This window comes from Anthonomus grandis, chromosome 8 (assembly GCF_022605725.1).
Source record: "Anthonomus grandis grandis chromosome 8, icAntGran1.3, whole genome shotgun sequence".
Taxonomy (NCBI): domain Eukaryota; kingdom Metazoa; phylum Arthropoda; class Insecta; order Coleoptera; family Curculionidae; genus Anthonomus; species Anthonomus grandis.
Window position 1 is genome coordinate 6,980,739 of NC_065553.1, and position 17,195 is coordinate 6,997,933.

The 17,195-nt window shown below is 30.3% G+C and overlaps 2 protein-coding genes across 2 annotated transcripts; one reads left to right on the forward strand and one right to left on the reverse strand.

Annotated features, from left to right (window-relative positions):
• The first annotated feature begins 807 nt into the window (after positions 1-807).
• Positions 808-13,947, forward strand: LOC126739978 (uncharacterized). Its single transcript, XM_050445822.1, has 8 exons — positions 808-1,186; positions 1,246-1,507; positions 4,179-4,288; positions 4,349-4,501; positions 4,561-4,727; positions 4,775-4,952; positions 9,671-9,935; positions 13,311-13,947. Exons 1-8 carry the CDS (start codon positions 965-967, stop codon positions 13,559-13,561), a joined length of 1,608 nt encoding a protein of 535 aa, XP_050301779.1. The 5' UTR covers positions 808-964; the 3' UTR covers positions 13,562-13,947.
• LOC126739987 (E3 ubiquitin-protein ligase MARCHF3-like) lies at positions 6,895-9,543 on the reverse strand. Its single transcript, XM_050445831.1, has 2 exons — positions 9,238-9,543; positions 6,895-7,305 (listed from the first exon to the last, which is right to left on the reverse strand). Exons 1-2 carry the CDS (start codon positions 9,516-9,518, stop codon positions 6,921-6,923), a joined length of 666 nt encoding a protein of 221 aa, XP_050301788.1. The 5' UTR covers positions 9,519-9,543; the 3' UTR covers positions 6,895-6,920.
• Positions 13,948-17,195: the final 3,248 nt, after the last annotated feature.

Consider the following 17,195-nt stretch of genomic DNA (forward strand, 5'->3'; position numbering starts at 1 on the left):
ACTGTGATAATGTCCTCAAAATATAGCAGGAGAAACACTAATAGGGGTGTACCACCCTGTATATTTTTTTAAATTTTTTACTTGTATAAACTGAATTTGTTTTTTTTTTAATGCATTTTATTTCATGTATTTGGTTTTTTTTAAACAAATGTATTTTTTTACGAAAATTACTAAATATGGTCTTTCCAGGATATGCAAAAATTCACTCACAGCTATATCATCCGAAGGAATGAAAGTTTAAGCAATTTCTGACTCATTTTCATAAAATACGTTTAGACCCTTTTGTGTTATTTAATAAAACAAATCGCTCCATGTAAAACTAACCTCATGAATATCTGCGAAGAGGCAAGATTGCCTGTTTTGTTTATTCCTGATTCTTCTCATAGAGAAAGTAAAATAAATTGTATTTCTCTTTAATGTGCTAGAGAAGATTTGAAAATTCCTTTTGATCCAATATAGATATATTTTCTCTAAATATAACCTTTTCCTTATCTCATATAATTTGCGAGATATATTGGTCATGAATGTGTAGTAGCTGCACGCTTTAAATTTAAATCTCCCGCCCATAATCAATTAAAAAATACCGCGTTAATTGTAGTGTTTTTTTGTATTATAGCCATAGAACACAAATATAGCTATTGTAGCTATCTGTAATATCGATTATTCATATTTATATTTCAATTAGTTCCAATTGTAGTAGCGTCATGAATGTGGTGCCATCTGGTATATATGTGATTAACTCCTCCACTTATTTTACTTTCTTCATGTTCTTAATCTAAACTTCCTACTATTTGTCATGTCCCATCATCCTAACCTTACTTTAAAACGTCAAAATATACCAAATCAAAACAAAAAGAAAAACTTCCCCTGCTTTCTCAGTACTAAGATCAATACAATACGGCCAGTGTTGTCACAAAGGAAAATTGTTGCATACGGGGGCCCCAAAACATCAAACCACTTCAAGATGAAGATGGCTCATTCGATGCAGGGAATTTACGCACCCCTGCCTCAGTCTCTAAGTGATTCAGAATCTGAGAAGGAAATTAGTATGGAGCCAATTTGCACCAGTTATAACTCTAAAGCTAATTTTGAGGAGTCTTATAGACAGAACGGTCATAGTATTCAATTGGATGGTGATGTGGTGAAAATCAAAAGAGGAGCCAGTAAAATGTCTCTGGCCAGAAAAGTAGTTTGATCCTAAACCTTGGTAGGTTGCCCTTTGTAAATTGAAATCTGTTTTTTTAGGTTGCATTTGTATGCTCAATAATCTTATGTTTGTCGCCGATATTTATTTTCTTGTGGGTATTGCCGTGCAATGAGTTGCACACCTGCCCAGTAAAAATAACAAATTGGGAATATGAACAAGAAGATATTGAACTTAAGGGACCAATAAATGTTGTTAGTGGAGTATATAAAACTAACTACAATTTAGCTATGCTTTATAAGGGTAGTTTTAATAGTCCAAAGACATTGAAAAATGGAATCATATCATTTATGGGACTTACAGGTGAGTTTTATTTTCCATGATTTCATTATGTATTTATTATCAGTTATTTTATAATGCCTGGATTTACATATTTTTGTAATCCTCATTTTCCTTCGTAAAATTATATAATTTAGACACTGTTTTTAATTGCATTTATATTGCTATTATAAGTTGTTCTATTTTAATTGAGGAAAGCTCTTTTGAGTAATCTACTCATTTAAGCTGATTTTGAATGAATCAATTTTATTAAAAAAATGTGCAACATAGTCGAAACAAAATCATACAATTTAGTTTAAGCATTGTCAACTATAAGAAGAAAAATTGCAAAAATAAAATGTAACATTATTAGATTAAAAAAAAAAATACACACACATGATACACATCTTAAAAAGATTCAACTTATAAAATCTATACTATAAAACTTGCCATAAAATCTATATTCCACATTTAAAAACTATACAACCTTTTAAAAAGATAAAATCCAGTTTTTAAATTTTAACTACACCAGGCAAAATGGTTGAAGGGAGTGTACCCCAGTCAAACTCTAAGAACTCATGCAATAGTTTTTTGATTGTAAATTTAAACTTGTTAGATATTAGGGCCTTTACCTTTTTTGGGAGACAATTAAACAACTTGATAGATAGAAAAAAACTTTAAAGTCTTATCTAGACTGTACTTAATTTTTATTTCTTGTCTCACAAGAGTGAATTGATTGATGTGTCAAGGCCATTAAGTTCTGTCTAGCGTACAGAAGAGTCTATTGGATGTGTATTGAAGGAGTATATTCTTAAAGTGAGGACAACAAGACTCACATTGGGTTATTTTGGATCTTATCCTTATTACTTTCTTTTCCTATTTATTTATTTATTTAATAACAGTATCAACAGCCAAAAGCTACTTACAGATACCAACCTAAATACTAAATATTAAAAAGTATACTAAGTTAATAGGAAAAAAAACAATTAAACACTAAAGTAAAATGTACCAACTAAGTCATATCTGACATTTACATAACAGATTAAAATGATTAGAATTGCATGATTAAGAGTATTTAAAGTTAATACAAAAACAACAAAAAAAAACATACAGCCACTCGAAATTCTCTTACAACAGGATTTAAAAAAAAAAATAAAAAAATAGGAGAAACAAGATGTTATGTTGATTTGAGTTTATTCGTAATGAGTGTCCTAAATTGATTGAGGCTAGTCGAGTCAATATCTATATCTGAAGCATATAAATTAAAACAATAGCGGAGTTTATTTGTGGGTGAGTTTTTGAAAAAGTTTGTATGTGGATATGTTAAGTAAAACATTCTGGAATTATGAGAATTTAATCTATTAGTGTCAAAAGGGGGATGATGAATGTCATGTTGAGAAGAATGTCAGGACAATCAATATTGTTTTTTAATATTTTATAAGTACCTAGTTAAAAAGAATATCTTAATTCGCCTTTTACTCAAAGAGAGCCTGTCAAACACCAACAATAAGTGTTCATTGTCGCAAACCTCTAGGGGGATAAACACCAAATTTCCTGTAATACATACACTTTAGAAATCTTCTTTGCACAAAACAGTTAAAGCCTCTGTGGTGTGGTGTTTGCTAAGGTACCATAAATTATAAGGTTTTAAAACATCCATATAAGCAACTCTTTCAATATCTGCATTAGTAACCTGCATTATTCTTCTGAGTAGCTGGCCAGTTTGTTACATAAGCTGTTAATATGAGGCTTAAAAGAAAGTTTTTTGTGCAGTATTATACAAAGAACTTACTTTTTATTTGCCTAATATTTGTTGATTGTTTCTTTAAGCTGAATTCAATATTTACAGTTTTATTTAAATTTAGAGCTAGAGAATTTGAGTCAAACCAGTATCACCTAAATCATGAAAACTCCGGGTTATAACGGGATTCGAGCAGAACTAAGGAAATGAGAGTACTTTGAAAATTCAGAAAAAGCCGTCATTTTTTGACCTCGTTTTTGAGCTCAAAAATGGGCTGTAAAAATACGATTTCTCAACGATATTATCAACACACCAATCCCTAAAAGAAATGTAGAAAAATGTACATATACACAGAAAAATGATAATATATATCAGTAATATTTATAAAATACAATATACATACTAATAGGTAAAAAAAGAAATTAAAATGCATAACTGCAAGAAGTTAGTTTAGATTAAACACAACTGCTGTTCACTGTCACAAAACTCTTCTAACTTTGATATACAGTAATTAATACAGTAAACTGATTAATACACTTACATACACTACTTTATATTTCTACCATAACCTAATTTTTCTTGTTTATTCTGCAAGTATAACCATATGCCTGAAATTTTAATTTTTCTATTCTTACATTGCACAGTAAAACAAAAGTTACATCTTTAAAAAATTAAACTCTCAACATTAGTTACCTTTATCATTAGATCTCTTGTGAAAAATAAATTTAATTTACACCATGTCTCCTTGGAATGGCACAAATATATGATTCCTTAATTCAGTTTTAGATATTTTTTTATTCACAGATGAGCATAAAGGCATAATGTAAAACCATGTAAAATCAGGCATAATTTTCCAGCACTTAATTGTTTCATTAGTTTTACAATTATATTTACCTTGGATGACCTTCATAGATGACAACTAAGACTTAACATCTTAATGTTTATTTTATTTAAAATTGACTTTATTCTCCACAGGTAATGTAGCTTGGTACTTTGAACAAGAGGTCGAACCTCTACAGATGGACTGTAATATAATTGATACCAACAAAGATGGTAGCTTGGAATGTTTGGTAGTCGACTCTAAAGTAGGCTTATCATATGACACCTTAATACATCAATTTTACAATATTTTTTTTAAATAAAAGGGTCTAAAGGCTATCGAGACTGCATCAGGACAAGCTTTATGGCACGCTCATTCCGCTGAAGAAAATCAATTAGTGAAAGATTTAGATCTGCCCATTGCAATTCCCGATCTTAATGCTGATGGCGTTAATGAACTGTTAAGCATATATCAAAAAGTATTTTAAGAGGTTTCATTCATATTAGGATGGGTTGTATTCATTTAGTTCCTTTCTAGTATGAATTCTTAGTTATTTCGGGTAGAACTGGAAAAGCTCTTTCGAAGATTCCCTTGGCACACTGTGAAAATATTAAGGAAATATATAAAAGTAAGGCAACTACCGCAGATTCGGTAACTTATAGATGCATCAACAGTTCGGGAAATTCATTGATATTCAGAGTGAGGTACAAATTTGGGTAAAAGATTTGGCCTGGTTTAAATTTTTAAATAGTATTTCAGAAATAGAGAAAACTGTTACAAATCCTCAGTACCACATGACAGCTGAGCAAGTTCCCGAGGAAATCGAGGAAAACGTGTACTATGTTGGAAATAGAAAATTGGTTGTTGAGAATGGGAAAAACTGTCCCAAATGTCATTGTAATTTGACCCTATTTTATGAAAAAGATCAGGTAAGGTAACAGGATGGGAGTTTTAAACTATTGAAGTCATGTGAAACCGTCATTATTCGCTTATTAAAATGTTATTTAGCTTCTTTCTTTAGTTTTAAATTTAAATTTAGAGGAATGTATTCGGAGTATTTTAAAATAAAAACTTCTATCTTTAATGCGGTCTTCTATCTTTAATGGTTCCATCGTTTTTTGAAATTTCTAGGTGTAGTTTAACTAGGGCAATAACTATAGTGTATTTTTTGATTAATCAAATTTATATGGCTAAAAATACAAAATACAATGTCAGCTACATTCGAAATTTAAGATATGTATACAGTATCTACACTAAGGAAGTATAAATTCCAATGCTATTTTTCTTCCCAAACCGGAGGCTATTCGTGATGTCTTATGCTTTTTTCTATTTTTCCTTTGATTTTCTGGCAGTTCTGCCCTGACGAGGAAGCAAAAACAAGTGTCGGCAGGTATCACCTTTCTTGCTTCATGTCGTACTTCGTAAGACGGGAGTATCATTAACTCTACATGCTATATTTACTTCTTTAATAGCTATTGTTCTTTTACTTATATTTACATTTAAATTGTAGTTTTATAAGGTGTTTTAATGATATCTTTCATTAGGTTGTAAGATATACCATCCATACTCGTAGAAGAATTTGATTTGATATGTACTTTATATGTTAAAATAATAAATGGTAAATGGTAAAATAAATGGTATTAAGGCTTAGTTCAAAAGGTTGTGGTACTCTTTTTCTTGCTTTCGACCAACATTAGCAAAATATTTGAGGTCACTAAGTATTTTCATATTTTTTAACATTTTTATTTCTTTGAGTACCTGTTTCATTCTTCACACTTTGGTATATTTTTTAATGTATGGTGCAGTTTTGGCTTATTTAATTTTTATAATAGTCAATTCAGCATCATCTCTGCTCTGTAACATATTTTTTTAGTTTATCTCAATATTTAATTCAGTTAATATTTATAAATTATAATTTATTAATTAATATTATAATTCCTTTGCAAAATAAATATCTTAAAATTTAAAGGCTGAGACAAAAAAGCAAAATTGTATTTAGTAGTGATATTCAACCTAGTTATAATTAGTGAAGTATTTTTCACAAAACAACTATCTGAGCTTTAATAATATAATTTACACAAGCAACACATGATAGTTAAATTAACGTTTATTTTTGGTTTAACAAGAAGGCTTATTACATGTTAATAATATTCAATTATTAAGTATGGTATATTGTATATTATTTAAAGACGTTTATAAAATGCGTTTAATGGAAGCAGCTTCTAAACAAATATACTTACATCACCGAAATGTTGAATATTTAGTTATAAAAAAACAGTATAAAGCCTTCATTTTAATCGTAAATTTTGGTATACTATCTGGTCATTTCATCAAATATTTGAGGTGTACTAGTTGAGTTTAAAAATGAGATATGCAAATCCATTGTCAATTTTTTTAAATGCCGAAATTTTCTCCCATTTGGACGAAAGTGATTTTTTTACTGGAAAAATGTTTAGGGTGGGTGGCAAGGTAAGGGTTGTGCTGATAAAAATCATTGTTTTTGCTGAGAATGTAAATGCAATATTTAATTTAATAACACTGTTTATTTAAATTTGATATAATTTTATATCTAAACATTTAGTATAAAAAATAGCGTTATTAGATAATATGGACGGAAAACAGGGATTTTTCAGAAGAATTTCATGAAATATGTGAGGTGTAGTAATCGAGTTTAAAAACTAGTTATTAAATCCAGTGTCATTTATATTAAATTCCGATATTTTCTCCCTTTTGTAAATAAATATACCTTGACCATTACGGCTGATTAATATACCAGAACCAAAAATGTACTTAAAAATCTTTGAATAAATATATATTTAACGATAATAATATGTGATCAATTGCTTGGACATGTTTAAAAAAAAACTCCAATTCTTTTTACATACTTTATTACTATTTTATGAAACATCCGTTGCTTGTCTACACTGTCTTCTACAGGGAATTTGAAGAGTTATATTCATCGCGTGGGTCCACCAATGGTACCAAGGAACAAAATGATCCCTCAATAGTAGATATATGGACGTGACGTAACCCAGTAAAATTATAACTAAAAACGTGATAAGGGTGAATCTAATCCAAGCCTTATCAATCCCCACTTTTTCCGCCTGGTAGGTAAAGTAGTCCATGCCGTAGATACAAATAAATAGGAGGCCTGATGTAACTAGAGATAGGAGCACCCCTATTACCAAATCTGAACGGATGTGAGTGCGATTTCGTGGGTGACAGATCCATATTCTTAGACCTTCGCAAAGTCCGTAACGTTGAGTTTGAACTGCTTCGTACCTGAAATTAGAGGCCCGTGAATGTTTATAAATATTTATTGTTTTAATGAAACAGGTTGACAGGAAACAACAGGTTGAAGATATGGACAAGTGTCCTGTCGCAGGATGCAGTCTTTAACTTATATTCTCAGTTTGTGATTAGCGGACAATTCGGCAATAATGATAGAGAGTACAAAAAAGCTACACACCCTACTCAAGAGAGTTAACGGAGCATGTGAAAAAGTAGGACTTATCAACATAAAAAAAACGAAATCCATGTAAATAAGTAAACACCCTAATATTCACCCTGTTATTACACTAATTAAGTGGGTCCAAATCCAAAAATACAAATATCTAGGAACATTAATGACGTACTAGATCCAGGCGAAGAAATCAGGTTCAGGATAGAAATGGCTCGGAAGACATTTATTTCTTACACTGCAATGTTCACAAATAGAAGTCTGTACCTACGCATTAGACTAAGATTCATGGAGTGTTATGTGCATAAGATTCACGAGTGTTACTGTATATGGTGGAATCTCTAGAATCTGGGAATATTGTAACCACTTTTTATTAGATTTTTGCTTTTAATAAAAATTGACTGATGTTGAAAGTCTTTAATAGAGTGGCACATATGCTAACAGTAGCTTATCAGTCTGGAGAACCTTAATTGGTGGTGGGTTGGCATGAATTATTCTAGAGATGTTTAATCTTTCACTTTTCTTGTTAAAACTGCAACCTCTGAAATCAAAACTTTATGCACCAAAGTTCTAAAACATTAAAAAAGTCAATATTCTGCTAGTATGTAACTACCATTTGACCAAAGTCAGTAACCTACCGCACAGTACACTTTACAACATGTACTAAATCAATTAAAAATAAATATACCTTTCAGTGCGGTTACTTACATATAATACGGATAAAGTAAAATATTATTTCAGTAGATATGCAATTTACATTACAGTGCAAATTGCCAAGAAAGAGCTTTAAGCACTAGACAATAATTAATAAATAAGGAGCCCTTTAAATGATATAAATTAGCCAACATGACTAGGCTCAAAATCCAAATACCAATAACAAAGTAACCCACTGTGCAGATGCAAGAAGAACAGCTGACTAAGTTTTAATCAATAACGTCATGAAGAAGTAATAAATCCTGATAAAGCTCTAATACATGATGGAGACTGGGAACAGCACCTGGGATGGCTCGGGATAGTCTTGAGATGGCCCTTAAGACTTAACACTTGGCCTAAGACTAGGCTTAAGACCCTGCATAAAATCTGGTTTAGGACCCAGCATAAGATATTAATGATGTAAAATTGGCGGCCTTAAAAACCATGAGAAAACGAAAAAATAGGAATCAAGCTTACCTCAAGAATGTTGGAGGATCTTCTATAAAGTATATTAAAGTAATGTTCATATTACATGGCCAGTGTTGCCATGAGGTAACTATAAGTCGAAGGCCCAACCTCGAGAAATTGAACTTGTTAACCTGAAGACCATACCATTTGGAAAGAAAGCCAAAACGCAATTTCTGGGTACATCTCTAATGGATAATCCCACGCAGGCTCAGTTTTACAAGAATTGACAATACAACATTGCTCCACTTAGATTTAAAATGCCAATACATAAAAAGTTAATCCTTAAGCATGCGTACGTGACCAATGACAAAGACAGACAGATAGAAAAATCACGTTAGTCAGAGAGAGAGAGAGAGAGAGAGAAAAACAACTTAATTGCATTCAAAGCGAGAGTCGCCCAACGCCATCTAGGAGTTCTTATTTTTTTACAAGGTCACTAAGCGACTTGACACCAGATGTCATGATCAGTACATTTTCATACAATATAAAAGCAACCAAAAAAATAAAACGCTACAATATCCTGCCTTAAAGCAACAATATACCTAGATCTTAGTTTAAAAACATTTTATTTTTAAAAACATACACTTTCTTACCTGAAATGACAAAGTTCACAAAAATTTCTACCGGACTGGTTCAGCCATCTTTCCAAACAAGTTAAATGGATATAAGCCAAAGTACCCTTACAGTTGCAGGGCGAAATCAAATGTTCCGTTGCACTATTCGTCTGACAAATGCGACACACTGGAATATTACTAAACGATAAATTTGGCGCTATTTTTGCATTCGTTATCACTATTTCCTTCGTGGGGTTCCTGACGGGTTCTGTGACCGGAACTGAATTTTTGTTACTGTTTTCTAATATGATTTGCGACATTTTCACTTTTGATTGTGATTGATGACATTAAATACAGGTGTCATAGGACTTGGAAAGGTTTTTAACGTTAAGGGTGTTCTACACTGGAGGGCTTATTTTTAAAGATCAGCTAATTTTCTGAATGTAAGCTAATATTCTGTAATTACTTTTAGACTTCTCATAAATGGTCCTACAACAATGCCTACATTATGAATCCAAAGAGTTTTTCATTCGAACCAACCGCTGCCAAAAAAGCTAAACTAAGGGGTCATTTAAATGGATTCATAATAAAAATATGGCAATGGTCTGAGCATTATAGAAAACTGCGACCCACCCAACGGATCAATAAAAGAGGACTAATATACAGCAGCGCCAACGAGACATTTTTTTCTACTGAGGTTACTGCTAGAGTTGTGTTAATTACGTTTAATGATACAGGTAAGCTTAAAATGTAATAATCGTGTATAAACTACTTTAGTTTGGAACTACTGGATTCAATTTTTTCCTTGTTTGTCATAAGTATAAAGAATATAAGTATAAAGCTTCAAACCTTGAGTTGAAGATATATTTTAAAGATATCATTTGGTTTTAAATCTATTAAAAACATATCCAAAACTGAACTGATATTCTACTACTCAAAAATTATTTAAACAGTGTTCTGGGGAATTGACCTACAATTGACCTACAGTGAACGAGGGTGATATTAAAATTTGTTAAATAGGTCTTCTCCTTTTACGGGCATTTAATTACAAAAATTAAATGCAAAATTAGAATTAAAATGGAAAATTAATTTAAAATGTTATTTTTGTAATAAAATGAATTTTTCTAACAATCTGGTGGAAGTTTGAGCAATTTTGGACTATTTTTGAGGAAGTTATGGGCGTTTTTGTACTTAAAGTCCAAAGAAATTGAAAAATTTTTACTATTAATTTTAAATTCCTGTAAAAAATTCTTCATTAAAAAAATTGACTTGAAATGTTGAATTTCTCAAGAATTTGGTGAAAGTTTAAGCAATTTTGGAAAATTTTTGAGGGAATTACAGACGTTTTTGTACTTAAGGTGTACAAAAATTAGGTAAAAAATTTCTTGTTAAGAAAATTAACTTGAAATATTGTTTTTATAATAAAACAAAGTGCTTTTAACAATTTGAGCAATTCTAAACAATTTTTAAAGGAGTTGTACTCAAGGTCCAAAAAAAAATGAAAAATTGTTACCATCATCTTTAACTTCCTTTAAAAAATGTTCTATTAGTAACATTAACTTGAAATGTCGCTCTTATAATAAAGTAAAGCTTTCTTAACAATTTGGTAAAAGTTTGAAGAGTTTCAGACAATTTTCGCGGAAGTTGTACTTGAGGTCCAAAAAATCAATATATTACCATCATGTTTGACTCCATGTAAAAAATTTCTTACTAAGAAAATTGATTTCAAATGTTATTTTTTTAATAAAATGTAGTTTTCCTAATAATCTGGTGGAAGTTTGAGCAATTTTGGACAATTTTTGAGGGAGTTATGGGCGTTTTTGTGCTCAAGGTCCAAAAAAATTGAAAAATCATTACTATTATTTAAATAAGTTTGAACAATTATTCTTGTTAAGAAAATTAACATGAAATGTTGTTTTCATAATAAGACAAAGTGTTCTTAACATATTATCATCATGTTTGAGTTCCTGTAAAAAATTTCTTACTAAAAAAAGTATTTTTAAATAACATTTGAAATTTTTATCTTAATTTCAAATGTTATTTTTATAATAAAATGGAGTTTTTCTAACAATCTGGTGGAAGTTTGAGCAATTTTGGACAATTTTTGAAAGAGTTATGGGCGGTCCAAAAAAAATTGGAAAATCATTACTATTCTCTTTAAATACCTGTAAATTTTTTTTATTAAGAAAGTTGAGTTAAAAGGTTGTTTTTATGATAAAATAAAGTTTTCTCTTCTTTTCTAAAAATATAGTTTAAGAAATTTTTGAGAGAATAACAGACATTTTTGTACTTGAGGTCTAGAAAAATTGAAAAATTGTTACCATCGTCTTTGACTCTTTCTAAAAAATGTCTTCTTTAAAAAATTAACTTGAAATGTAGTTTTTATAATAAAACCAAGTCTTCTTAATACTTTGGTGGAAGTTTGATCAATAATAGACGACTTTTGAGGGAGTTATGGGCATTTTTGTACTTAAGGTCCAAACAAATTGAAAAATTATTACCTTTAAATCCCTGTAAAAACTTCTTTATTACGAAAGTTGACTTAAAAAGTAGTTATTAACTTTTAGAACTTCCAAAAGATTCAAGCCCAACCCCTTTTGACAAACATGCGGGATATTAGTGATTAGCGAAAGGAGAATTAGTAACAAACGCATATAAATTGTTTTCTATTAATTTAGTATCTTCTTTTACATGAGTTTAAATTATCCTTCTGCTTTTACCTATTTAATATACAGTAATGATGAGAACATTTTAGCCTGTAAACTCCAGATCTGTGAGTGACATGAATCTTTTGGTGTTGATAAGATGCTTTGACAAGGAGTTGGAGGTCTTGAAACAAACATTTCATTTTCGACTACAATTTCTCTAAAACTGTTAGCCACCTGATTTGGAAATTTTATCATAAAATGTGATACTTATCGACTGATACTTATAATAAAGGTACATAAATTCGACTTCTTTAGTGTTTCTACAAAGAAATTTTTTATTTAAGAATTTATTTTGATGTTTTATTTAATGAATTAAACGCATAACATTTTTGGTTAATAGGGTGGTTGGAAGAAAAGTAAGTTACATTATCGGTTCTTGTAGGTTCTATATAAATTTCGAATTCAAGTGAATTGGTACTTAGGCTTTTAATCGAGAAAGAATAATGAACCTATTTTTTCTTTTTTATAGGTAAACTTAATGGAGTTGTGAAAACACATTTTTTTGTACAAAACTCCTAGTCATCCTCAGATCTGGTAAAGGTTGTAAAAATATCATCCACGTATCCCTGTGTACCAGCACTTGACAAACTTATCAAAAGAAAAGCATTCTGAGACCTTTTTCTTAACAAACAGCATTAAAACTTCTGCAATGAATAGAGATAAACTCAAACCGAAGAAGAACAGCAGAATTCTGAGCGTTAATTTGGAAGAAATTGTTTTTATTCTACACTTCCGAAATGGACTTCTTTAATAACAACAACGATATTATCGAAAGAGTCTTAAATCAGTCCTGTAGGTCACAGTCTAATTAATCAGAAAATGACAGTCAAGACAATCAAAATTATATTACCATAATATTAAACCTAACTACTGAAACTAATCATAAGAGTAATTAACTAGGATGCTGATGAAGCTAAGCTATTTGAAGCAACGAGAAAATTTAGATCTTGTAGACATTTTGAATGTGCGCAGAATATGTCAGAAGATTGAAAATAATCGAAAGAATTTTAACACAGGCTAGAGTGTGTGTGTGTGACTTTGTTAAAGTATACCTGCCTTTTGTACTATATGTGAATGTAAATTAACCTACTTATGTAGTTATTTTTATAATTTAGTGTAAAAGCATAATTATATAGAAATAGTAGGTAAATAATAAATAAATGTTCGGATTATTCGTGCTTTGTAATTTACTGTGCCACGTCCGGTACTATGGAGCAGGAATAATCGGAGTTCTTCTATCTCAACAATTTCAAAGATCCTGCTTTGTCTCAGAAATAAAAATGTTAAAATAATGAATATGCGGTTAACATTTTTAACTATTAACTTGCAACCCTTTGTATAAAATAAAAAAGTCTCAAAGATTTTAATAAACTTGTTTTACATTATTTTGTTTTTTTTTAACAGATGTCAACGTCATAAATGCTTCTCTGACTGACATAAACCAGATCTGTAAAAAACACGATTCCAACTGTCAACCGAGCGTTGAAAACCAGAGTGATAGCTTACTGGTTCAGGATCTGGAAAACGATAATAGCAGAGAGCTGGTGAACTTTTACAGTTCATACATAAGGAGGGGCGAGGACTGGCATCTTGTCAGTTACGTCAAAGTTTTGAGGTTGGAGGAGGAGTTGCCGAAATTGTACGGGAACAAATAAGGTGCATTTTCACGTACCTTCTGTGTGTTTTTTTTTCGGTTTGTTAAATGATGTTTGCTGAAAACAAACATCATATTTTTTTGTTTGCTGAATGGCGTTTATCGAAAACAAATGTTATCGGTTTTAAAGTGAAGACAGATTTTAGGTTTTTGATATAAGTCATAAAGTGATCCGGGTATTTGTGTGTACCCTCCCACCAGAATAAGTAAACTTTATAAAATTTTCTCTAAATGCACTGAATGTTGTATCAATCTACTAGTAATATAAACCGTGACTTTCCAGACTGTTAGGTATTTTGATAGTTCTATTCTTATATTACGTAAGTGACCTATTCCTGTTAAGTACTAATTTGAATTTGATGTCGAATATAATAGCTCTATGAGAAATTGCTTGTTTTATTTACCCTTTGATTGACACTAGCAATAAATGGATATCAATAAGTTACTAAAATGAGGAGCATTCAAAGAGGTTAATTCACAGAAAACTGGGATTTAGAGTATCATTTTGGTTGATTTATCCCTAATTGGGTTCAAAGACTTTGGTAAATTTTAGAGAGTGTCCTAAATTAAAGAATTTTGGATGAATTATTTTTTATTTTATAATATATATTTATTATATATTTATATTTTTATTATTGTTTATTTTATGATTGAAACGCTCGGGGCAACAGAGGGACATAGGCCACATTCAGTAATTTTTAAGAAAAACAGCTTTAAAGATGGTATCTCTTTTTCGTGTCAAAATAAAACTACACATTTTCAACAGAAAGTTGAAAATGGTAGTAGGTAACTTAGTACAAAATAAGTTCTAGAATTTCTTTGGTTACAATAAGAAACACTCAAGTTAAAAATATTATTTAACATATTTTTGATTATCAATAGTCTTTAAAAATACTGACTGTGGCGAACAAATATATGGAAACATAAATAAACATATAAAATAAAATATAAACAAAAACAAACTACTATTCATTCTATTTTTCTTTCTATAAGACTAGCCATAGATCTTCTGAGTATTCCATATTTCTTTTTCTAATTTTGTTTTCCAAGAGCAGCCAGAAATTCTCTATAGGGTTCAAATCAGGTGATCGGGAAGGCCAATCCAATACTTAAATATTTTCAGATGGCAACAAGTTTCTCTCCAATATGTATGTAAATGTTAGCTTCTCCTAACTTAAATTTGTCTTTTTTTATACAAATTGCTTGCTGAAAATTCTTTTTTGAAATTTTTTGAGACACAATTTTGTTTACTTAATATTATTTTAGATTCAGAGAGTCATTCAAGCTCATTATCAGTTGGATAGTAATCTCTGCCTGCTATACTCATTTGAATACATTCAGACAAATTGTGTGACCACTTTAACTGAAAATATTCAATATATTCTGTAGAAACAACAAAATAATTTGAGTGCCTATTAAAGTACTTTGCAAATGGCTTGTTACCTGTTAAGTCCAGTTAAAGAATTCTCGATTTTCAGTAAAATGTGCCTTATGTACCTTGTTGCCCCAAGCCCCTCATTATTAATGAAAGCAATTGCTCAAGACTTGTTAAGAGGGTCCAAGACTTAATTTTATATCTAATTATGAACTAGGGTTTTATTCTAAATTCAAGAGGCATAATATTGTAAATTGTTGGTGATAAATTTGAAAAACTCCTGCCTTTTCAAACAGGTCAGTTGATAGATATTTTTTAACCTTCCGTTTAAGTAAACTGTCAAAATATACTCCTAAATATTTTTCACAATCTAATTTAGTGTATGTAGAGTAGTGATAGGAATTTGGACAATCAGAATTATGTGAACATATTGTAGTGAAATTTAGCGGGCTAGATCTACTCATAGCATAATACATAAACTTTGATTTATCAGTGTTTAAGGTGCCAATCTTTGACCTTTGAGATCATCTACTAATTAGGTAAGTATCTCTTTAGACTGTCCCTTGGAATAACCGAAAACAAACCATTAATCAATAACTGATTTGGTAGTCCAATGATACCCATATCTTCTAGAGGTTTCAGCAGAACACCTCGAGGTACAGCATCAAACGCTTTTCAATAAAGCTAAATCAATAAAGATGGTCATATATTTCATGCTTTCGTTCAAACCAGAGACCATGCAGTCAGTTGCCTTTATAAGAGCACCCTGCGTGCTGTAATTTTCCCTAAACCCGTATTGTTTATTAGATATTAAATTATACTTATTTATAAATTAAGTAAGGTGAAATTTGAAGCACTCTTTAATTAACATTAGTGCAGCAACTGCGTTAGTGAATTCTAAACTTTTAAATTTTATGTCTTTGATTTACCTGATCTGGAATTACTTACATCTTATCTATCTCAAAGAAAAGAACGCATATCTTATAAAGGTAATTGTTTCGAAAAGTTAAATATTTTATGCGTTAAATAAGTTAAATAAGTTCTGCAGGGCTTAATTTTTTTTGGCACCTTTATAAACACTGCCATTTTTCACTTGACCCTAATAACTTCATTGAAGTCGGTAATGAGGCTAATAACGAACTTGCACAAATTTACCATTTATCACCAGAATATAATTTGATTTTAAACCATAATAAATCTAACGTGATGTTGTTTGCAAGTAAGGGTAAGGCTGATTTTTTGAAAAGCAATATACAATGCATAGATTAGCAATATACAATGCAAGCAATATATAATGTATAGATTTGTATGGGTCATATTACGGTTGGATATGTGGACGTGGCTCGCAATTTAAGTCTTATATTGGATTAATAACTAAATGCCACGTTGCTGAAGTTTGGAGAAAGCATTTTATAATTTAAGGTTGCATTTAAATTGTGAATATCTTAATTTTAATTTAAGAAAGGTATTGTCTGAGTCTGTAGTTTTATAAAAGTTCAACTATGATAACTATATATTTTCCTTTAACAAAATAAAGTTGAAGTAATGCAAAATGCATGTTGTAGACTTATTTTTGGTCTAAAAAGGGGCGTCTCTCACCCTCTTATCTCAAAAATTGGGTCTATTCAAAAGAATGGAAAACCTCTGAAGACAACATTTGGGTGCCTTTCTGCATCAAAATCTTTTATCTATTATGCATGTTCGTCTTCTGCAGTTTTAAACTACTATTTATGTTTTTTTTGTTAAGTTCTCTTAATTATTTATAATTTAATGTGTCATCTTTCTTTTGTCACCACGCTTAAATCCTTGTTAATTTTAAAAATAAGTTGAAGATTGAAATTTAGAAAGTAGTCTTGTCTCATGTTTTGTTATAATTGGTAATGGTATCATGGACCTATAGTATAATTTTAATTTGTTGTGGGGAACTAATTTTTTTTATATAAAGTGAAGGGTAAGTAAAATAGCAGAATTTGCTAGATTTCGCCAGTTTGATATATTTTTTTTAGAAATACATTTTTCTTAATTAATAATCTACTTTCAGTTATTTTAGTTGGGAATTTATTTTAATTCGTTCAGTTCAGTTCAAATAATTTATTTTATTAAATGCGGAAAAATGAAAATATGCGCCTTTATTGGCGAGACAAGGGTTTGTTCGCAGCAACAGTCTATCTGCATTAGACTTCATAATACATGCTTATTACCTTTCAGATCTTTCTAATAAAATATTCTATGATTTCGTAGTGATATCGAACATAGTATA